General features: G+C 37.2%; 1 protein-coding gene across 1 annotated transcript in view; it reads right to left on the reverse strand.

The window, feature by feature from the left end:
* CBL (Cbl proto-oncogene) overlaps positions 1-25,302 on the reverse strand; it is a 96,509-nt gene that overhangs the window by 18,965 nt on the left and 52,242 nt on the right. Inside the window, exons 3-12 of the mRNA XM_057748724.1 lie at positions 21,277-21,423; positions 19,285-19,441; positions 18,377-18,498; positions 17,970-18,107; positions 16,605-16,692; positions 15,983-16,114; positions 15,567-15,770; positions 8,732-8,863; positions 8,264-8,644; positions 6,131-6,225 (exon numbers count right to left, since the gene is read on the reverse strand). Coding sequence (XP_057604707.1) covers positions 6,131-6,225; positions 8,264-8,644; positions 8,732-8,863; positions 15,567-15,770; positions 15,983-16,114; positions 16,605-16,692; positions 17,970-18,107; positions 18,377-18,498; positions 19,285-19,441; positions 21,277-21,423 — 1,596 coding nt within the window. The remainder of the gene's footprint in view (positions 1-6,130; positions 6,226-8,263; positions 8,645-8,731; positions 8,864-15,566; positions 15,771-15,982; positions 16,115-16,604; positions 16,693-17,969; positions 18,108-18,376; positions 18,499-19,284; positions 19,442-21,276; positions 21,424-25,302) is intronic.

The following is a 25,302-nucleotide window of genomic DNA, read 5'->3' on the forward strand; positions in this document are numbered from 1 at the left end:
GGTGGAGCTGTAGAGGAGCAGAGTTTTTGTGTGCTATTGAAGTTAAGCTGGTACAAATTCAAATTATAGTGTTATAACTTTGGGATGTTAAATGTAATCCCTTTGGTAACCACAAAGAAAATACCTATAGAATATACACAAAAGGAAACGAGAAAGGAATTTAAACATTTCACCACAAAAAACCAACTAAACACAAAAAACAGTAACACAGGAAATGAGGGACAAAAAAACTACAGGGCATGCAGAAAACAAGGAGCATGATGACAGAAGTCCCTCCTTACCAGTAACTGCTTTAAATATAAATGAATTAAACTCCCCAATCAAAAGACAGAGACTGGGGGATTGGATTAAAACACACATTCAATTATATGCTGCCTATAAGAGACTCATTTGAGACTCAATGACACAAACAGGCTGAAAGTGAAAGGATGGAGAAAGCTATGCCATGCAAATAGTAACCAAAAGAGAGCAGGGGGGCTATACTAATCTCAGACACAATAGTCTTTAAATCAAAAAAGATTACAAGACACAAAGAACATTATATACACTAGAAGATGTAACAATTATAAACATTTATACACCTAATGACAGACCATCAAAATACATGAAGCAAAACCTGACAGCACTGAAGGGAGAAACAGGCAGCTCTACAGTAAGAGCTGGACATTTCAATACCCCACTCATTGAATAGAACAATCAGACACGAGAAAAGTAAGGAAACAGAGGACTTAAACAATACAATAAATCAATTAGATGTAACAAATACAGAAAACTCTACCCAACAAGAATAGCACACACACTTTTCTCAAGTACACACGGGACACTTTCCAGATAGACAATATGTTAGGCCACAAATTAAGTCTTAATAGATTTTAAAAGACAGGCATCACACAAAGTATCTTCCCTGACCACAACAGATGAAGTTAGAAATCAATAACAAAAGTAACACTGAAAATTCATAAAATTGTGGAAATTAAATGATACACTTCTGAATAACTGTGGCTGAAACCACACTGACTCCATTTTGTGAGCTCCATTTTAGGCCTGCAATCCCACCCCCTCCCCGTCTGCATAACTGAGCTTTAGCCTGCTCACAAGGAATACGCCTGAGCCAGATAAGTTCCCTATCAACTTTTTACCTTTGCTTCATCTGATATGAAAAGTGGAAGAATGCCTTTTGCTGACACAGATGGTAAATGGTCTGTGAGGAATAATGACCTGAGACCCTGGGGGTGGGGGAGAACCCCCAGCTCCTATTGCTGAGGACATGCTTCTCCTTTAGTAGTCAGAGTCTATCTTTACCTTTAGCCCGTTTAAATTCCCCTGTACCCCTTTCAGTGATGTGTAGTGCAGCTACAAATGCCTCTGGATGGTCATCCGCCTGACACTGCCTCTATGTAAGTTACCCACACAATAAACTTCATGATTGTACTTTATGGACTTGGCTTGCCTTGTTTTTTGATCTCAAAGTTCCTTCTCATTCTGGGGGATATTATTCAATATCCCCACCGTCAAACAATAACCAACGGATCGAAAAAGAAATTACAGGGACTTCCCTGGTGGCGCAGTGGTTAAGAATCTGCCTGCCAATGCAGAAGACAAGGGTTCAATCCCTGGTACGGGAAGATCTCACTTCCTGCGGAGCAACTAAGCCTGTGTGCAACTACTGAGCCTGAGCTCTAGAGCCCTAGAGCCCGCGAGCCACAACTACTGCAGCCCGCGCACCTAGAGCCCGTGCTCCACAACAAGAAAAGCCACTGCAATGAGAAGTCCATGTACCGCAGTGAAAAGTAGCCCTCGCTCACACCAATGAGAGAAAGACCACAGCAATGAAGACCCAATGCAGCTAATAAATTAATTAATTAAAAAAGAAATTACAAGAGATATTAGAAAATACTTAGAGGTGAATGAAAATGAAAACACAATATACCAAAACTTATGAGATGCAGCAAAAGCAGTGCTAAGTGGGGAAATTTATAGCTATAAATGCTTACATTAAAAAATAAGAAAGATCTCAAGACTTCCCTCGTGGTCCAGTGGTTAAGACTCTGAGCTCCCAATGCAGGGGGCCCGGGTTCAATCCCTGGTCGGGGAATTAGATCCCGCATGCTGCAACTAAGAGCCCACATGCCACAATTAAAAGATCCCGCAAGCCACAGAGCAAACCCCGCACACGGCAACGAAGATCCCATGTGCTGCAACTAAGACCTGGCACAGCCAGATAAATAAATAAATATTTAAAAAAAAAAGCCTCCTCAAAACATTTAAAATATATATACAAAATAAAAAATAAGAAAGATCTCAAATCAATAATCTAACTTTACATCTTAAGGAACTAGAAAAAGAAACAACTAAACTCTAGGCTAGCAGAGGAAGGAAATAATACAAATCAGAGCAGAGACAAATAGAGGACAGAAAAATAAGAGAAAATGGTTCTTAAAAAAAAAAATCAACAAAACTGACAAATTTTATTTAGATGGACTAAGAAAAAATAGAGAAGACTCAAATTACTAAAATCGAAATGAAAGTGGGGACATTACTACTGATTATACATAAATAAAAAGGATAAGAGTACTACAAATAACTGTACATCAAAAAATTAGATAACCTAGATAAAACAGACAACTTCCTAGAGACACAGACTTACCAAGAATAAATCATGAAGAAACAGAAAATCTGAATAGACCTGTAACTAGTAAGGAGATTGAATCAGTAATCAAAAAAATCTCCCAACAAAAAAAAAAGCTCTAGACCTGACAGCTCTGTTGGTGAATTCTACCAAATATTTAATGACAAACTAATACCAAACCTTCTCAAATTTCTCCAAAGTTGAAGAGGGAACACTTCCTAACCCATTCCATAAGGCCAGCATAACCATGATATAAAGCCAGACAAAGACATTATAAGAAAACTACAGACCAATGTTCCTTATGAACACTGATGCAAAAGTCCTCAATAGAATGCTAGCAAAAAGAATTCAGCAGCGTATTAAAAAGATTATACACAATGAATGACCAAGTGGGATTTAAACCTAGGATGCAAGAATGGTTAAACATATGAAAAGTGATCAACACACCACATCAACAAAGGAAAAAATCTCACATGGTCATCTCACTGATGCAGAAAAAGTATCCAAAAACGTTAACACCCCTTCATGATAAAAATACTCAACAAAATAGACAGAAGGAACGCACCTCAACATAGTAAAAGCCATATATGAAAAACCCATAATGAGCACCATAAGCAATGGTGAAAGACTGAAAAGCTTTTCCTGTAAGATCAGAAACAAGGCAAGGATGCCTGCTTTCACCATTTTTATTTAACATAGTACTGGAAATTCTAGCCAAATCAATTAGGCAAGAAAAAGAAATAAAAGGCATCCAAATTGAAAAGGAAGAAGTAAAATTATCTCCCTGTTTGCAGATGATGTGATCTTATATGTAGAATACCCTAAAGACTCAACAAAGAAGCTGTTAGAACTAATAAATGATCTCAGCAAAGTAGCAGGATACAAAGTCAACAAACAAAACTCAGTTGCATTTCTGTACATGAACAATAAACAACTTCGAAACAAAATTTCAAAAACAATTCCATTTGCAATAGCATCAAAAAGAATAAAATACTTGGGAATTAACTTAATCAAAGAGGTGAAAGACTTGTACAATAAAAACTACAAAACACCACTGAAAGAGATTAAAGACAAATAAATAGAAACACATTCCATGGTCATAGATTGGAAGACTTAATATTGTTAAGATGTTAGTACTTCCCAAAGTAACCTACAGATTAAATGCAACCCCTATCAAAATCCCAATGACATTTTTTGCAGAAATAGAAAAACTCATCCTAAAATTTATGGGGAATCTCAAATGACACTGAATAGCTAAAACAATCTTGAAAAAGAAAAAATAACTGGAGGACTTACATTTCCTGATTTCACAACTTACTACAGTAATCAAAAGAGTGTGGTGCTGGCATAAAGACAGACATGCAGACCAATGCAACAGAGTGGAAAGCCTAGAGGTAAATCCTCAAATACATGGTCAAATGACTACTGCCAAGACCCTTTTTTAAATTAATTAATTAATTTATTTATTTATTATTTTATTGGCTGTGTTGGGTCTTTTTTTGCTGTGCACGGGCTTTCTTTTTAGTTGCGGTGAGTGGAGGCTACTCTCCGTTGTGGCACGCGGGCTTCAGTAGTTGTAGCACATGGGCTCAACAGTTGTGGCTCACAGGCTCTAAAGCACAGGCTCAACGGTTGTGATGCACGGGCTTAGCTGCTCCACAGCATGTGGGATCTTTCCAGAGCAGGGATTGAACCCGTGTCCCCTGTACTGGCAGGCGGATTCTCAACCACTGTGCCAGCTAGGAAGCCCCAAGACCTTTTTTTTTTTGCCATGCCACATGGCTTGCAGGATCTCAGTTCCCCAACCAGTATCAAATCCGGACCACAGTAGTGAAGGCACCGACTTCTAACCACTGGACTGCCAGGGAACTCCCTGCCAAGACCATTTAATGGGGGAAAGGACAATCTTTTCAACAAATGATGTTAGAAAATCTGGATATTCATATGCAAAAGAAGCAAGGTACCTAGCACCACATGCAAAAATCAACTCAAATTGGGTCAAGGACCTAAATCTAAGACGTAACACTAAGCTCTAAAATAAAACTCTCGAAAGAAAACACAGGACAAAAGCCTCATGACATCTGATTCAGCAACAATTTCTTGGATATGACACCAAGCGCACAGGTAACAGAAAAGAAAATAAACAAACTGGACTTCAAGAAAATTCAAAAATTTTGTGCATCACAAGACACTATTCAGAGTAAAATGGTAACCCACAGAATGGAAGAAAATATCTGCAAATCATGTACCTGATAAAGAATTAACACATGGAATATACAGAGAATTTCTAAAACTCAACAACAAAAACAAAAAAGCTGATTAAAAATGGGCAAAGGGCTTAAACTGACATGTGTCCAAAGGAGATATATAAATACGATACATGAAAAGATATTCAACATCACTAACCATCAGGGAAATGCAAATCAAAACTACAGTGAGATACCACCTCACAAACATTAGGATGGCTACTACCAAAAAACCCCAGAAAACAAGCAGTGTTGGCGAGGACTTGGAGAAATAAGAACCCTTATGCTGGAGCCCACAGTTGGTGAGGAGGTAAAGCAGCACAGCTGCATTACAAAACAGCACGGTGGCATCTCAAAATGATTAAAAACAGAATTACCAAATGATCCAGTAATTCTAATTCTGGGTATATACCCACAACAATTGAAAGTAGGGTTTTGAAGAGGTATTTATTCATCCACCCACATGCACAGCAGCATCATTCACAACAGTCAAAATGTGGAAACGACCCAAGTGTTCATCAATTGATGGAGGGGAAAGCAAGATGTGGTGTACACGTACAATGGAATATTATTCCCCTTAAAAAGGAAGAAACGCTGCAGTATGCTACAACATGGATGTACTCTGAGGACATCATGCCAAGTGAAATAAGCCAGTCGCAGAGGACAAATACTGCATGATTCCACTTTTAGGAGGTATTTAGAGTAGTCAAAATCGTAAACACAGAAAGTGTAATCATGGTTGCCTGCGGTTGGGGGGAGGGGAGAATGGTGTTTAATGGGTAAAGTTTCAGTTTCAAAAGATGAAAACAATTATGGGGATGGATGTTGATGATGGTTACACAGTGTGAATATACTTAACACCACTGATCTGTATGATTATAACTGTATACTTACAGTACAATGGTAATTTATGTTACATGTATTTTACCACAATAAAAGAAGCAGATACCTAAGAAGAATTAAAAGATACGAATTTTAAAAGAAATTAAAAAAAACAAACAAACAAACAAACCAAAATTGCTTCTTTGAAAAGGTTAATAAAATTGATGAGCCCCGGCAAGCCTGACCTATGTACACATACACAGAGACAATAACGGAAAGAAACAGTCCAAAACATGATAATTTTTACATAATGGAAATACATGTCAATTTTTACTTTCTTCTTTACACTCCTCTGGGTTTTCTATATTTTCTATAAATAAGTTGTTTGAAAGTGTCAACTCTACTGCATAAAATACAGTTTTAGTAAACTTACCTGGCAGCCAGAGAATAAATGGCATTGGCAGATGCAGATGGTTTGATTTGGGGATGGTCATACTCTGGACCTGCTAATGCGCTGCTATTCGTATTCTAGAAAGAAAAGTGTTAAAAAAGAACCTTCTTAATATAGGCTAAGTATCTCCTCTTACTTATGTAATCTATTCAAAGTAACAAGAACAAACATACAGACACAGACCTCACCCTCAATGCCATTCTTAGGGATTATTACATGTGACAAAAGTACAGCTGGAAGTTCATATGTAAGGGTCAGGGAGACAGATCTAAAAAGAGCCAAGGGGCTTCCTAGGTGGCGCAGTGGCTAAGAATCTGCCTGCCAATACAGAGGTCACGGGTTCGATCCCAGCTCCAGGAAGATCCCACATGCTGCGGAACAACTAAGCCCGTGTGCCAAAAAAAAAAAAAAAAAAACAAAAAATAAATAAATAAAGAAAAAGAGCCAAGGAAGTGGACTGGGTTTTTTTTTTTTTTTTTTTTTTTTTTTTGAAATTTCTGGCTGCACCGCACGGCATAAGGGATCCCAGTCAAGGATTGAACCCACGCCCTGTGCAATGGAAGCACGGAGTCTTAACCCATGGAAGTCACCAGAGAAGTCCCAGAAATATGTTTTTTTGTTTGTTTGCTTGCTTTAATTCTAGAAAGATTTGAGGAAATTGGCTGTCTGGACAAACACCATTCTAGTTCTTAAAATCTACACATCTTTCTATACTGATGCCACCAGAAAGTCAAACCTAATCCACTCTCACTAATTAGACTGCATATCACATAAATATCACTTGAATGCTAAGTTACCCTCCCCTTTCCCTTTCAACCAAGAAATACAGTTCATTTAAGGACCACAGCATTTCTCAATTTCACTCTCCATCTTTTTCTTGGATTTCTAACTACCCACTGGCCAATTCTTCCTTCAATGGCTCATCTCAAATTCAACATGTCTGTCCCTAGTTAGCCAGGTTCAAAACCTCTGGGGTGTGTGCATGTGTGTATGTGTGTGTGTGTGTGTGTGTGTGTGTGTGTGTGTGTGTGTGATTTCTCATCCTTTTTGCCACCCACTGACTGCTTTCAAGCCTTACTGGGTCTTTGTTTCATGCTCCCTAAAGTCTCTGCCGAACCTGGCTCCCTCTTCTGCTCCTAGACCAGGATTCTCCCTCTTGTTTACCTAGTACCAGCTATATGAAACCCCTTTGTTGTTCTTCAGATAGACTTTCCCAAATTCACTTGCTTTTCCCTTCACCCGCTGCTGCTCCAGGTCACTGTCCCCACTGCTCCAGGTCTTTGCTCAAAATTGCACACTATCCTTCCATGTACCTGCCCCATCCCAACTCCAGCTTTCCTTATATCCTGTTTTTACCCTATTTTTCTCCACAGCATTCGTTGGCATCTGACACCTTAGATGTTTTATAACTTATCTTGTTTAGGCATAAATGAACTAACAAAGAAGGAATTTACCTCTCCCATGCCCAGCTCTGGACCTCTTATCTCCTGCTTATCCAACGGACCACTAACCTGCGTTTTTTCAATCTGTTCTCTTTCCAATCTACTCTGCATACTACTCCTGGATTCCTCTCTTTAAACCACCATTTTGGTCACACCACTCTACTAATTTAATCTTCATGTACTCTTCATTTATACCAAATAAATTCCAATTTGAGAGTATACAAAGCCCTCTAATCTAGCAGCAATGCTCCTTTTTCCTACTCTGATACACAAAACTTCTGTTCCTCTCAAATTAAACTACTTGTTATTCCACAATACATCTTAAGCATTTCTGTCACTGTAGGTCTATCTTCAAACTATAGCCACTTTGGAAAGAATACTTCAAATTCAGATGCCACTCTTTCCATAAAGCTCTCATGACTGCTGTATCTGGAAATAATCTCTCCTTTCTCTAAAGGAGAGAAACTGAAGTGTTTTCTATTTATACTACTCATGACACACACACATAGAAACATATTTACTGCATTAACAAGCGTATTAACACATACACTTCTTGAGGGTAGGGATTATATTATCTCTGAATCCAGTACAAAACATACCACAAAATTGACCCATTCAATGTCATCCACAAATATTTGTTACTAAGATAAATAATTTCAAAATCAGGACTCACCATGGAGGTATCCAGACTGAATGTGCTTCCGAGCCTAGACATATCGGTTCTGGGTTCCATTTGTGAGGGTAATGAAAACGGAAGTGAGTGTCGGTTGGTTAATTCTCTCCCTGTCCAGGGGTCACTAGGGTTTGGAGCAACTACTGGTACTTTGGGGATTGGCCGAGGCAGCCATGATGTTTCTCCACCTCGGCCAGAGGGGACAGGCGGCAGTTTGTCTCTGGGTGGACCGTCGCCTGGTGTATAAGGCAAGGGGCGTCTCTGAGGCCGGGTTTCTGCTCCACCAGAATATGGCCGGTCTGGAGGGGGTGGTGGTGGAAGATCTCGAAGAGTGGGAGGTATTGGTAATGGTTTGTCCTTATGAAGGGAGCCAGAAGGAGCCTGTGGAAGCATAATGGAAGCAATCAGTCAAACCCCACTAATCCACAGCAAAGAATCAGAAAACTGTAGAAATGGATAATGTTTTACCTTAGAAGCAGTTCCAAGACCAGAAGCACTTGAAGGAACAGATATTCGCTGTTGTAGAAGGTCAAGCCGTGGCGGCACTGGAGGAAGGGAAGCTTGTGGGGCCATGGAGAATGGAGAAGGAGGTCGTTCCACCTGATACAAATAAAATTTCCTAATAGGTAATTCTTGTCTGGAAGAGTGGCATCTCTCAACTCCTGAAGATGTAAACAGCAAGTACTATATGAACACTGAATATACCAATGGGCCTGACTTTGGCTTAAGGTAGCGCTTCCTGAAGTATTTTATGTCACCATAAGAGGGCGCTGTCAATCACAGAAATACAATGCAGATGCAAGTTACAGGCAAATGTATCTAGAAATGACTGTGCTATAAAAAGCTTCCTAGCTTATAATTTTAAATAATTTTACAATTTACTATCTCCCAATCTTCAGAAAAAGAAATAATCTCTTCAAGATTAAAAACAGCCATATTAAAAGAAAGGGGTATACATTAACCTTTCAACAAATCACCTAGGAATATAATTAAGGGGCAGAATGAGGAAAGAAATCAGAGTTAATAAATTTTCCATGGGTTATTATGATTAAAAGAAAAAAAAAGAGATTTATAAGAGAAAATGACCAGTGGTATTTTTAAAAAGCATCTTGAGTTCTTCCAATTCAGTAATTAAAAGGGATGATTTTTTTGTGTCAATTTGATTCTAAAAATTGAGGTGCCAAGTCAAAAGAAACAAATAAATGTATAACCTTTTCCATTTCCCTGCCTACAGCAGGGTGATGAGTAGCTGATAAGCTTGTCCAAATAAGCTGTCAAGAGATATACAAGAATTTATACAAAATATTACTTCACATTTACATTCCCTAAAAGCAAAACAGATGGAAAACAGGCAAATATGTATTACAAGCACTTATGTAAGATGACAGAAAAACAACATCCCCATACTGAGTCTTATCATTAATGCTGGGAGGTGAATGAGGGAAAAAAAGCCCGCATCATAGACTACTTGCATTTACTCATGCTTAAGAAAGTGGGCTCTATGTCAGTGGAGCGTGAGCAGCTAAACACCTCAAAGGTTAAGAAAGTGAAAAGTTATTAGTCAAACTAACTTTCACTTCATCATCAATATCTAGTCAGTCACTGTATCTTGTTGACTTTTCCATAAAAGAATCTCATATCTATATCTTCCTTTTCATTCTACTTACAAACCTCAGACCTGATTTATGAAAATCACTTTCTAGTGATTCTCCCAACTTCTAGTTTCTTATCTCACCAAGTCATTTTGCTCACCATTACCAGCTTAACCACCCTTAAATACTCACTAGCTCAAAAACCATCCATCAGTAACTCACACTTTCCCATGTCATAAAATGTCACTTTCCTGCCTGGCTTTCACAGGTCTCTCTAATTTGGTCTCCCTAACCAATAGCATTTTCCGTAATTCCCTATTTTGGAATTCCAACCTCCTTAACTTTGTTCAAGTTGTTTCTCAATTCAGAAGCCCCTCTCTGCCTATGCTGACCCATCCTTCTCATTCCTAATGGGCAGAGGGGTGAATGAGCTAATCGTATTCTTCAATTCATGCCTCAATATCATAACCAATCCCTGAAATGTTCTTTTATCTCAACATATGATAAAGTTCCAGAAAAGGATAAAAGCACATATGGGGAAGAAATTATCAAAGAAATAACACAAGAATATTTCCAAGACCTAAGGGACATAAATACCCATATAGAAAGTGTTCGCTGCATAGCTAGCCCAAAGAAAGAAAAGAAACCCCTGACCAAACAACCAACCAACCAACCAACCAACCAACTACACCCTTAAATTTTCAGGGAATCAAGGATAAGGAAAACATCCTAAAGGCTTCTGAGGATAGAGGGAAAAGGGGCACCAAAGAGCAAAAATGCACTAGAAACTAGAAGTCACTGAGGCTTTAACAATTCATAGAGCTGAATTTTTTTTTTCAGTGTAGAAATCTAGTCAGTTTGAGGGTTGAATAAAGATATTTTAAGATATCAAATGTCTCAAAAATTTCACCTCTCACCTTTTCACAGAAAATTACTTTGAGGGCATATTCCACCCAAACAAGGAAGTTAAAGCAAGAAACAGAAAAACACGGGAGTTAAGAAATAGGCACTCTGGGTCTTCCCTGGTGGTCCAGTGGTTAAGAATCCACCTTCCAACACTGCAGATGCAGGTTCAATCCCTGGTCAGGGAACTGGGATCCCACATGCCCTGGGGCAACTAAGCCCGTGTGCCACAACTAGAGAGAAGTCTGTGCACCTCAACGAAGACCCCACATGCTGCAACGAAGATCCTGCATGCCACAACTAAGACCTGACACAACCAAATAAATTAATTTTAAAAAAGAAAAAAAAAAAAGAAATAAGCACTCCAACACAGAGGAGAGGCAATGAAGTCCCACAATGATGGAGAGGGGAGATCTCAGGGTGACATATAATGCAGCACACCCAGCGAGAAACCAGTCCAGACTGGAGCCAAAACATGGCAGACTCCCATATGTCAGTATACTATGTTACATACTACCTACTATATTAATGTTAATGGAATTTAATTCATAGAAAATTATATTGAGAGGATGTTTGGTAAGACTTAATAGTGAGAGGTACAAACTGAAAGCTAAGGAAATAAAAACAAATCGATTATTTCAGAAAAGCAGAAGGTTGTAAAAGAAAGTGAAAGTATAGCATATTACTTGATACAACAGGGAGCAAAAGCCATTTAAACACTTAACACTGACTGAACCAAAAAACATTCAGATTAACTATAGTCAAAAGATAGGGAGCAGGAAGGAGGGAGATAAATTTAAGTCCTTTTCTAAGCAGATAACTAATACTGCAGAATCAAGAGAAAGCAGTATAGCATACGGTTAAGGAACAGTTTTAAGAATTGAAAAATCTGAATGGGACAAAAGAGCTGGAGTGGGTGGAAGCAGGGAACTGACATTTCTATAAGCCTTTTAGCAATTCTTTTAAACTTAAAAAGTTTATCATGCGTTTTTTTTAAAAAGTAGATTCACTATTTTAAAAACAAATCAAAATGAAAAAAACAGCAACAAAACAACAAGCTACTAGGATGTGACAAAACAGGCACTCTCATAGTCTCACATATTTTGGGAGTGACTTTAGGACAAAAAAATTGGAAACAAATTTTAATGCACATCCCAGAAAAGTTAGAGATTTTTACTCCAATATTTTATTCATACAAAGTAGATAAGGAACTGTAAGGTACAAAAAATAGTAAGATGGAACGCCCACATAGAACCTACCATTGAGCTAAGAAATGAAATGCCACTGCTTTCTGAAATTCCCATGTGCCCCACCACTAATTATATCCCTCTCCTCTCTCAAAGAGTTTAAATGGACATACTCTTATCTAGTAACTCCACTGTCAGAAATCTACCCTACAGACAGACTTGCAAAAGATGTGTAGCCTGGAAACAATAGGAATACCCATTAAGAATAGACCAAATTACAGAAAAGCCAAGCGCAATACAATACATGAAGCTGTTTTTTTCTACTTGAATTTTTACAGTATACATTTATTACTTTTATTTAAATGAGTAAGTTTAATCTCATTTATACATATTAGCTACAAAAAAACTTTTAATTTTCTTCTTTCCTCTAAAGTTCTATAGCACTTGGAGTGTGTACCCAACAATTTAGAATCATGTACACTATCTGGCTTGTATTAAACAGTGTTTCACTTGTGTATATATAGTCTCTTCCCAAATAGAACCACTATCTCTTTTTGGGCCTTTGTCTTAGGTTTCTTATCCCATACAGCACTCAAGAGAGCTACTTAACTAGCACAATAAACACCTTGCAAAAGTAATACGTGTTAACTGTGAAAAATTCAAATATACCATAAAATGAAAGTCCTCTGATACTGTAGCCTCAGAAATAATAGTGTGATGTGATATGTAGTCACCTAATTTTCCCCCTTGCATGTTATTTTAAAACTAAATTATTTTAACAGAAATAAGGTGATATACATAACATACAGTTGTTTTTTAAATTTAACACACATTGACAGCTTTCCACTTAAGTATATGTAAACTGGATTCATTCTGCAGAGGACTCCATCATATGGACTGCAGTAGACAGAGTAATGATCGTGGTCCCCTCTCCCACAGGAAGATGTTCATGCCCTAAAATCCAGAATCTGTGAATCTATCTTACTTGGCAAAAGGAACTTTGCTGACGTGATCAAGGGTATCTTGAGATAGGAGAATTATCCTGGATTATTTGAGTGGGCCCAATCTACTTACAAGAGTCCTTAAAAGCTGAGAACCTCAGAGATATGACTGAAGGAGGAGGAAAGGAGTCCAGGAGCCAAAGAATGGAGCTTGCCCCTAAAAAACAGTCAGCTGACAGCCAGCAAGGAATAGGGATCTTAATCCTACAACTGGCAAGGAACTGAACTGTGCCAAACCAGAAGAGTAAGGAATGCCAACTGTATTCACTGCACTATGCCATTTTATATAAGAGACTTAAGCATCCTCGGATTTTTGTATCTGCTGGGACTCCAGGACCCAATCCCCCGCAGATACTGAGAGACAACTATAATTCGTTATGGCAGCAATAAAATACAAACACATGGATATGTAATAATTTCTTACTGATGGACATGTGGGCTGTTTCTAATTTTTTATTACTATAAATAATGCTTAAGAATAACTACATCTACATCTTTGTGTGCTTGTCTTGAGTATTTCTTTAGGACAAATTCCTAGAAATGCAATTGTTAATTCAAACTGTGAACATTATATACATTTTGACAGATGTCAAAACTGTCCTCCAAAAAGATGGAACTAATTTGTACCCACAGACACTGAATATGAGTGCCTGTTTCTCCACAATGAGTACTACCCACCTATAAAATTTCATGAAGAATAAAGGGTATTTTAATTTCAAACAAATACATATATAAATGATCACTTCTTTACCTTATTATTCAGCTTCCTAATATTCTAGGAGTTACCAGTAAATCTTCATGAATGAACAGAGAGCAATCTATATATAACATAAAACTGCTTTAGAGGTCACATGAATCTCTTAAAATGTAACCAATGAACCTGTTATAAGGGGCCAAGACTACTGTCAACTTCAAAAAACTAAAAATATACCACTCAGTCCAGATTTCCTCAACTATCCATTACTGATATAGCATAGATAAATTTATCAATTTCTGTTTTGAAGCGTTTTCAATTCCCAAAGATCCAAAGCAATTACTATGTGCTCAAATTTGAGTAGCTAATTACAAATGGGATATGGCTCTTGCCTTCTAGGAACTTATAATATGATAGAAAACAATTTTTTTTTCGGGTCCATGCCACACAGCGTGAGGAATCTTAGTTCCCCCGACAAGGGATCGAACCAGTGCACCCTGCAGTGGAAGCACGGAGCCCTAACCACTGGACTGTCAGGGAATTCCTGGGAAATATTTTTAATAAAATATTACAAGGTGATAAGATCTAAGACAGACATATTCACAGCATCCCAGAAACACTTGGCCAGATCCAGATTATATGTGGGTAAATAGTATGAGTTGGAGTGGAGGAAGCAGGGTATAGTCTGGAAAGGTTTCCTAGGACATGAAAACTGAGCTAAATTACATAGAAACTATCAAGGCAAAAGCATGGCGAAATCTTTAGTGGTTCAGCCTTGCTGGATTACAAAAGCAGGAAGGATTATCAGGGCAAAGTACCTAGAGAAGAGAATGGACTTATTAACCCATTAAGTAATGAGAAGTCATTAAAGAGTGTGAGGCAAAGGAATGAGGTGGTTAAGCTGTAGATCAATGACTCTGGAAGCAGGGAGAACAGATGATTATGAGAGCCTGTAACAGATGATTATGAGAGCCTGTAATAAGGCAGTAGCATTGAGGACAGAGAGGAAGAGATACACCGGATACAATCATTTAAGAGACAGAATCCATCCTTTCAGTATTTATTGAGCACCTACTATGTGCCAGGCAGTTAGGTGCTGATAGATAAGAAAGCTTCTTTTGTTCAAAAAAAAAATGCCTCCTATGAAGTTATACCAGTCTAAACTAGAGAAATGACAGTATATTAAAATCTCTGTTTGCCCTGTATTTATTAAAATCTTCAATGACTGCCTTACTTCCAATTAGTGAATAAATCCCTGATTTACTCTACCACTGACATAACAGACTGGTCACATCCTTTCTTAACCTTTATCTTTCCTATCTTTACTTGGGCCTTTCTAGTTTGTTTAGTTTCTATATGGTACTTCCTACCCTCCAGTCACTTTAGTTGTCATTTATTTGGTTGTTAACGGTGCCTCATTTCTCCTGCCCAAACCTAACTTTCCAATGCCAAGACTCCATTAGAGAAAAAGACAAGGAGAAAATATTCTAGTCACAGTAGCAAAATAGGGTCCGATTCTTTTACTCCCCCCTCATTTTCTCCACCAAGCTATGTGGGTAGAGCCCAGTTCCAGGATACAGACAATAAGAGCATGGGTCTGAAGCTGGAATGCCTGGCCACAGATTCTGGTTCAACCTACTAGCTGTGTGATCTTCAGCAAACTCCTTAACCTCACTGTGCCTTGGTTTCTTCAACTGCTAAATGAGGATAATGGTATCTACTCATAGGGTTACATGACTATGTATAAGTATAGGACTATGAGTTAAAATAAGTAAAGTACTTAGCACGGTTTTCTCTCACACAGTAAATGTTTAATAAATATTAGCTATCATTACTCCTTGTATTTTGGATGTTATTAAGTGCTCTACTGCTTTAGGACACAACTGAGAATGGATTTTGCCACAGTCTTTGAGACTGCAGACTTACCTTGGCACCAGCCAACTCCTTCATCATGAAGAGAGAATCATCAGCTCGTTCATCATCGTCATCATCATAATTTGGGGAGGGAGTGCCCTCCGCTCCTTGCCTCAATAGGCTGCCACTTCCTCTAGGATCAAAGGGATCCACCACAATGGGCTCAGTACCTTTAATTTCACATCGGCAGAAAGGACAGCCCTGGCCTTCTGATTCCTGCAAAGGAAACAGGAGATAGTAACAGACACATCTGAAAGTTCTTAAAATATTCGTCCACTAAAAATACATTCCCTAGAAATGAAAAAAGAATCAAAAGTTTCGAACCTACCCCACAAACCAGGCCATTCTTTATATCCATAAAGGATATATAATCCCCAACTCTTCACTGTGATTACTTAGCTGAGAAAAAGCATGGTTTGGGTCCATACCTGCCAGGATGTTAGACAGGATGTGCACATAAGGTGTCCACAGGGCTCAATCTTCACATCTTTATCATTTTCGGCACATATTTTACACAGTTGGAAAGTGGAGCCCATCTCACAGTACAATTCATATTGTTCCTTTGATTAAAAAAAATTAAGAGATTATTCAGCCTATTGCAAATTTGCTGAATGAATGAATGACTGGAAATGCTAAATAAAAATAGGAAAATTGAAGACTGTTACTTTTAATACTAATTTTGCTTGTATAAAAGTGTCACAACAGTGATCAATTAAAACAGAAAGCACCTAGTCTTGGTCCTTTTTTGTTTTTGTTTTTGGCCACACCATGCAGTATGCGGGATCTTAGTTCTTAGTTCTCAGACCAGGGATCGAACCCGTGCCCTCTGCAATGGAAGCGTGGAGTCTTAACTACTGGACCATAAGGGAAGTCCGTATTTTAAGAAGCACAGTTTAAAAAGAAACCCCACACACGTAAATTCACTAATCTAGTCAGTGGTTTAAAATTTAAGTGTTCCAATCACTTAATATAATTCTACTGTCAGTTCTATAAAGTAATATACAAAAGCTTGGCTCTAGCAATATGGTTATAATGTAAAACAAAATTTACCTGCGTCACTTTGATGTGGTCTTGGGGAGTTGGTTCACATAAGCCTGTCAGGTCAGGATTCTGATTCCGTCCATCAGGAAATAAATAGCTGTAAAATGAGTAACCAATCTTGGGGTTCTACTGAAGCCAATTTATCACTGCTTATTAATATAGATAAATGTCACCTAGGAATTCTCTCACTCTAAAACAGCAATCGTGCATAAGTGCAAAGATAAATTTTACTAGTACTTCAAAAGAATTAAATAACACAGATCAGTTCCAAGAAGATACTCTTCGAACACTGATATTCTTTCTCCAGGGCACAATGCCACAGGCTCTATTTTAATCAAGGGGTTGACAAGCTTTTTCTGTAAAGGGCCAGATAGTAAATATTTCAGGCTTTGCAACCCACATAAGTCTATGTCACATATTCTTCTTTGACTGTTTTTTTTAACAACACCTTAAAAAGGAAAAACTACCTTAGACGCAGGCTGTACCAAAAGACCTAGTCTGTGGGCCATGGTTTACCAACTCCTATTTTAATCTGTGGATGGCCACAAAGTGTAAATTCTTAATGTATATGACATTTGCTTTGACCAAAGATCTGAAATACCCTGGTTTACAGATTTAATACTGAGAGACACCAACTTAAAAGAAATGTAACAAGAAGCAAATTAAGCCACTGAATCACTACCAGGAAGCTTCTAGCATCAAACCACTCTGACATTTGGGGAAGTACCCCTTTCAGCTCCAATGTTACTGTAGAAGATGATGTATAATGGAAAATGGATTTTCCTAATCACTTTAAAACACAAGTATTTTTCTGATACCTGGTCAACTGTTGGTATTTTTAGTGCTTACCAACTGATAATCAATTTGAATTCCCAAAGGAATAGCAATTCTGGAATAAATAAGAACTTAGCCACAAATATTAGCAGAGATTACAAAAGCCCACAGCCTGAAGACATGCTGCCAAGTCACAGCAAAGTTAGAATGAAGGCAGATGAAGGCCACTGAGCCTGCTGCCATCAGGAACATCCGATCATTCTAACGCTGGCTGATCAAACAACTGGTAACAGTTTCTGCTAGTTGGTATATTTAAAAATCTAATATAGACTTGAAAATAAGTTAACATTTGGAAAAAAAGAAAGATAAAGTTTACTCAGGGTAACAAGTGAGCAGTAGAGACAAATAATTTCACCCAAGGAATCCTTTTTAAATAAAAACAAAAGTCCTACAGAAGCTGAAAATCCAAACAATATAAACTGTTAATATGTGTCCTGAATCTTAATCTGTAGGAGAAACCTGGAATAAAGTCATTAATGGTGCAGTTTTACAGCCCTTCAGTTCCTAGACTCTAGCAGATGACAAACAGTAGGTACTCACAAGCCTTCCCTGAAGCCATCAATCAGCGCTTGGAAGAGAGGTTTATTATGAGGGATTGTCTGGAGAATGTTCCCATCAGCAGTGACATACCCAATAGCCCACTGACCCAGACGAGTACAGCTCAGCCGGAAAATGTAACTGAGAATAGAGAGAAACAAAATCTTTAATACGCTTGTATTGGGGTGGAAGACAAGATAGAGACAAAAATCAAAAGGACCATCAATAATAGATTCTTCAATGTCTCCAGACCAAAAGATAAGTCAATTTCTCTGATAAACAGACATTGATCCTACCGCAGAAACGTGGCCACCGGGGAACTAGTAGAAGATCCTGTCTCCTCTACTTTAGCAAAAGTCACAAGAGAATAAAATTCAGGTGAATAAGCCTCTTTGCTTCATCGCACTGACCTGCCAGGTTTGTGAATGAATTTCTGGAGCCGAGCTTTCACTTCATCATATGTCAGAAAAGCCATGTAACCAGGATGAGTTACAGCAAGACTGTTCCAGTTCCTGAGCAAAGATGACCAGGGCTAAGGAAACAAGAGATTAATCAGATCATTTGGCTCAAGACATACAACCAGCCTCAGAGCAATGAAGAACAGAAGGAAAAACAATCTCAAATCTCAATTATAAATTCTCCATTTGGTGTCACAAATTTTGAATCATGTTGTTACTTTAAGAGAAGACAAACATGTCTGGGAAATAAGAATTCTGAAAAGCTAAGAAGAAAAGAATATATGCTTATAGGGAGAAACTTAACTGTACAAAACGAAATTCAGAAAATTTTCAAGCAGCTCTAACAAATAGTAGTGAGGTTAAACAACAAACAAAAACAGAGAAACAGGGCAAGGCCTAGATGTGCAAGTAAGAAGTTCTAAACAAAGGTTTATGCAAGGTGGCACATCACACATTATTTTTAGAAAAAGAAATGAGTTCTTTGTGAAGCATCAATACATCTCAATATTAACAATCAAGAATTTCAATACCATAGGAGAAAATGCTGGAAACTTACATAAATGTTCAATAACTGAACTCATTAAATACATTATACCCATTTTTAGGATGTTCTACAACCATTAAAATGATGTAAAGAATATTTAATAATACAGAAAGATCATAATATGAGGGGAATAAAGCAGATTACATAGTTATTCTTTTTACAAAAAATATATATATATAAAAAATACATATATATTTATTCTAGAATGAATAAAAATAAATTTTAAAATAGGCAAAATCCCAAATGCTATCTTTTAAAAATGTTTCTCTTCAAAAAAGTAGCAATAACTAGTCTAACCAATGTTTTAGTATCCTACCTGAAAGAGTCGCGTAAAGATGTCGAATTCAAAAACTGAAATATAATCATTGCAGGTCAGGTCAATTGTGGATTTCAGAGCCATGGCCTCCAGCCCAGAACTGATGGGATGTACTTCATGAAGGGCCTGTCTGAAGCTCTTCCAAGGTACTATTGTTCTAGGATGGGAGTGGGGGTGGGAGAGAAGGCACAGAGTGAGATAATAGATAATTCCAGGCTACATTCAAGGAAAAGAGCCACATTAAGCTCTCAATATCAACTTCAATTTCCTTAAAGAAGCTGAACTACACTTTACACTGAGAACAGAAAGGGCATAAATTATACATTTCTTAACTTTCTAATGAGTAAATTAATAACAGAGACATCTTTTCCCACCTTTCTTTAGCAGGATTTTTTTTGTCAAAGTTAATTCCCTTTCTCATCTTTCTTCAGACATTTGTTCTATTAGAGAAGCATGGAAAGAGAGATGAGATTATCCTTTCTGTATAACAGATATAACCTGTGGCCAGATCTTCACTAACTGAAAGCCTGGGTTTAAACTTTTTAAAAGCACATAAAACAATGTGTTCTTCTGAGGAACGCACACTATCAAGGACTAGACTAGAGGGAATATAGGCTTAAGGTACAGGAAGACAGAATTCTGATAGAGACAAAGAAGAAATTATTTAACATAAGAATGATTAAACCCCAGATATGGCTAGCAAAAGATACTGTGGGATTTCTATTTCTCAAGATCATGAAAAAAAATAAAATCTCATTGCCTTTGAAAAGTTTATGTAATCACCCACTTGAAAGTAAGAGATCAAGTGGAGTTTCAAACTCTTTTCTAATGTTGGTAGTTATTAAGTTAAAGGAACAAAAGTTAAACTCATTCCCATCCTCTTCAACTAAGTTTTTTAAAAATCACTTAATTATTAATTATTCTATGTTTAATGTTTAAACACGATTTTTTAAAATAAAGCAAGTGTTTAACAAACATCAAATCAGTATGTAGTATATACCTGAAACTAATTTAATAGTGTGCATCAACTATATTTCAACTAAAAAAAAAAAAAGCATTTAAAGAGAGACTTACCTTAGGATCTGTATATTCAATAGAAAAATTTTACTGTTTTCTACCTTTACAGTTCTTTGATCCAAAATTTCAGAGGATATTCAAGAACATTTATATTGATACTTAGAAACATAAACTTGACTCATAAATCTGTCTATATAATTTTAAACTTCTGAATATCAAAAAGACAATATAACAAAGTGGAAAGACAAGCCATAGACTAGGAGAAGATATCTCTAATATAAGCGACTAACAAAGAATTAGTACCTTACAAGAGGACAAAGACAACTCAATAGGAAAACGGACAAGTCAGAAATAGGAACAGGCAAGTCAGAATAAGAATCTTGATTGGTGACAAATGTGAAAAGGTGCTCACACTCCCTTGTCATTAGGAATATAAAGCAAAGTATGATACCAATTCATATTACCCATGTCAGCCAAATTGCAGAGCTACTGGAATGCGCATACACTACTTACAGGAATATAAACTGGTACAAACCACTGTAGAAAGCAATCAGGCAATATTTGGCAAAGCAGAAGATGTGAAACCCCCTGACTCAGCTATTCCCCTCCTAGGTATGTAACTATTAAGATACTCTTGCATATGAAGACAAATACAATTCTGTCCTCTGCAGCACTGTTTTGCAATAGCAAATAACTTGAAATGTAAATGTCCATTAACAGCATAATGGATGAGGAAAGAAAGAGTATTCAATCAAAGAGCATGGGTTTCAACGGAACTGCAAAGGTTTATTTCTCTTAAAGAAAATGATCAGAGCAAAAAAAAAAGTTAATATTTACCAAAGTTGGGAAGTAGGTACACATACATTATTTTTTTGTTTCCCATACTTTAAATATTCCATCAATAAAAAACTAAGCAAAAGCCTAAAACACAAGCTTCAGTTCTCCATAGGTCAAATTCATTATTTTGAGACTTACTTTTCCCCAAAAGCTTTCCTCCAAAATTCCGCAGCATCTGCTTTAGTAATCCGAAATGTGTCTCCTTGAAAAAGTCCACTTGGAAAGATTCCTTTTAGTTCTGCCAGCATGTGGCTGAAGATCAGGGACAGTTTGGTTAGGTTTCGCCTACAAAATGATCAGAAGTGCAATCATTAAATGAACACATAACATTATTTTTATTTTAAATGTGCTGAATTCACAGCACTAGATGTGTAATTATATTGCAAGAAAGACTGCTGCATTCACTAGGTTCACTACTTTCCCTCCGTTCAAACAGATGTTATATGGTAAATTAGAAAAAAAATTTTAACAGTAATCTATTTTAAGACTTTTAACCTTAATCAGGCCTAATAACTGAGCATAAACTTACATGAACAAATTTACTTTTTTAGGATGACAGATAAAGAGGACTCAACAAATAAGTGTAAGAAGTTGTACACTGCTATAACCATTCACTCACAAAAGAAATGTTAGAAAAGCAAGATATATTATTTCCTGCTTTGAATAAACTAATCTGGATGTTTAAATTACTACAACTCATCTAAATTAAAAATAAATTAAAATCCTCAATAGAAAGGACTACTTAGGGACTTCCTAGGTGGCACAGTCAGTAAGAATCCGCCTGCCAATGCAGGGGACATGGGTTCAATCCCTGCCCCAGGAAGATACCACATGCCACTGAGCATCTAAGCCCATGCGGTACAACTATCGAGCCTGCACTCCAGAGCCCATGAGCCACAACTATTGGGCCCATGTGCCGCAACTACTGAAGCCCACACGCCTAGAGCCCAAGCTCTGCAACAAGAGAGGCCACCGCAATGAGAAGCCCGCATACCACAACGAGGAGTAGCCCCCACTCACTGCAACTAGAGAAAGCCCGTGTGCAGCAACGAAGACCCAATACAGCCAATTAAATAAATAAATAAATAAATAAATAAATAAATAAATAAAGGACTACTTAAATATTCAGACCTAACAAATATTTTCACTAAATCAGACTTAAAAGAGGTAAGTTTTCCTCTTTAAGGAACTTAAACTTCTCTTCCTTTACCAAAAATGAAAGGCTAACATCCAAACCATGTAAAAACTTCTACATAAGTGCATATGCTACTACTATGCTTTAACAATCAGTTAACTTTATTCTAACAATCTCTGTCTAATGGCGGTGGTTATAAAGTACCAATTTAACACACCAGATGATGTCTCTACTTTCAGGTGTGTACTTTGATCAGATTAGCTGTGTTATCTTTTATGGTACTGCCACGCAGGACAAGATGCAGATGCCTTAGATATTGCTATACACCAAACCAGCTACTATTACACTTGCTTATTTTCCCATGCCTCGATAATTTGTATTTATGTATTCAAAAGTCAATTCTTGTCATATGGACTATAAAGTTTTCAGTCAATTTATGATCAATTTTATTGCCTAAAAATTCTCTTTAATACAGATAGATTTTTCTTTTTTAATGCTACACTAGAGGGTCACCACTAGTCCCATCTTTGTCTTTCCTGGATAAAATGCTGCACTGTCTCTATAGCTCTAACTTTTCTGCAAAATACTGCTGAAATCTTTCTAATCAGCTTTTCAACAAATTAGCTTCAGTTTTTTGATATTTGTCTTCTTGCACTTGTATCAAGTTATACTCTTTCTAGTTTCCTATTTCTGAAAGCACCCACAAAAGTGATAAAATTAATATTCTTTGAAGACAGTCTAAAATAATTCATACGCTAAATAGCTCAAGTAAGATAAAAAGTATAAGCACTTATCCAATCCCTAAACTCCATTAACTGTTTTCCTCAAGGCATTCTGAGAGGCTTCGATTATTGCTGGTTAGGACTTTCACTGTTTTACCAAAGAGGACACAAAAATAAAACTATCGAGAATATATCACAAACAACAGGACAGAAAATTTGCAAAGCACAGATCAGTCCCACGACTTCCTAAAGTCTTCAGCAGGATGCCAGACTGGCACAGTGGACTAAACCTCAATATTTAATATAACATTTTGTCAAATGTTAATCCTTAAAGATAAGCAGGAGAGAGTCCATGACTCCCTTAAGATATGCTAAATTGTTGAGAACCTACTATGTGTAAAGAGAATAATGTATATGATAAAAAAAATATATATCACACTCCCATGGTTACAACAGAACTCTTTTTGGAAGAAACAGGTTTGAAACTTACTTCTTCCTGAAAATGTCTTGCCTTAGTTTCTCCAATGTCATCCTCTCTTGGTTCTCCTACTTGCTTTTGTTCTTCATTTGGCTCTTCCTTCTACTCTCCTAATATAACTATTTCCCAAGAATTTGCTCTCCATCATTTTCCTTTCTTTCTCCATATACTCTCTTGACTCTTCCTTTGCAATCTCAAGGCTTCAAAAACTGCTTTGCAAAAAAATTCCCAAATATTAGGCCCTGGTAGTTTTCCAACTGCCTATTGCATTTCTCGATTCAAATGCTAGCACCTCAAAGCAACATGTTCAAAATTAAACTAACCTTCCTTGGGGATGGCGGGGTGGGGAATAAACTGGGAACCTAGATACACACTACTACATACGAAACAGATAACCAACAAGGACCTACTGTAGAGCACAGGGAACTATATTCAATATCTTGTAATAACCTATAATGGAAAAGAACCTTAAAGAATACATATATACAACTGAATCACTTTGCTGCACACCTGAAACGCAAATCAACTATAGTTCAATTTAAGAGAAAAAAAAAACAAATTCGTTAGTTGGAGTTAAATAAATCTTTACTTATTTAAATAATTATAATTTACTTATTTAAATAACTCTCAAAATAACCTTCCTTCCCAAACCTGCTCTTTATTCATCTTCTCTACTTTCTGTATTTAATGACCATCTCACTTCCCACAAGTTCAGAACCTTAGAGTCGGTCATCTTAGCTGCTTCCATTTTCTTTATTCTCTGTATCTGACTTGTCATTTGCTGATCATTTGTTGTCAAACCACCTTTGGATTTGTATTATTATTCTAACAGGTACTCCATGCCACCTGCACCACATACTCCGTAACTCAAACTTCTGTCTTCAGTCTATTCCTATGCACATTCAATCACACGACATATAACTGCCTTTTAAGGAGCGGGGAAAAACAATTTCTATAGTACCAATGGGACAAAATCCAAACTCAACTTTGATTTTTAGACTTTCCACTAACCTGGGTCTAATCTACCTTTATAACTAATTTCACTAGTATATTCTAGCCAAACTGAACATTTTACCTTTTCTTATACATACTATCCTTATTCACTTTCCCACCTCTGAACCGCTGCTTTATTTGTTCCTTAGTTTGAAAAAAAGACCCAGCTTAAATGTCATTTCCTAAGAAGCCAGCTATAAGTAATAAACTTCTAAAATACCCCCAATATTTTCACTGCAGTTCCCTTATGTCATCTGAACCTATTCTGTACTATAGTTATCTGTGTACACAAGGGCTGAATTCATTTCTGATGTATATTTATATCCCTTTGGCATCTGGCATCATTTCTAACCTTTACTATACCTTCAGAAGACATCTGACTGAACACAATGTGCCAGGCACTAGGGATGGATACAATGAATGAAACAAAATTCCTGGTTTTACAGCATTCACATCCCCATGGCAGAGCGTCAGGCAGTAGGAGAAAAAGACTTTGAAGAAAAACAAAGCAGAGTATGAGAAGAGAGGCATGTAAAGTTGCCGTTTTAGAGAGGGTGGTCTTAGGAACCTCTCTGACTTGATTTTTAAGCCAATTCTGAAGTGAAGGCAGGAAGTGAGTCTTTGGACGATGGCCATGTCGGCATCTTTGACTCTTCAAATAATTTTCCACTGAGGATCTACCAGGTATCCACTACTTTGCTGGATCAGAGATAAAATATACATACCAAAATACAATGGACAAAAAGCTTTTTTAATTTGTGATGTAAGCCACAAAAAGGTGAAAGTTATTGACCATAGGGATGCAATGGCACCAGGTGCCTAAGAGCAATCTGAAG

Source organism: Hippopotamus amphibius, chromosome 9 (assembly GCF_030028045.1).
Source record: "Hippopotamus amphibius kiboko isolate mHipAmp2 chromosome 9, mHipAmp2.hap2, whole genome shotgun sequence".
Classification (NCBI taxonomy): domain Eukaryota; kingdom Metazoa; phylum Chordata; class Mammalia; order Artiodactyla; family Hippopotamidae; genus Hippopotamus; species Hippopotamus amphibius.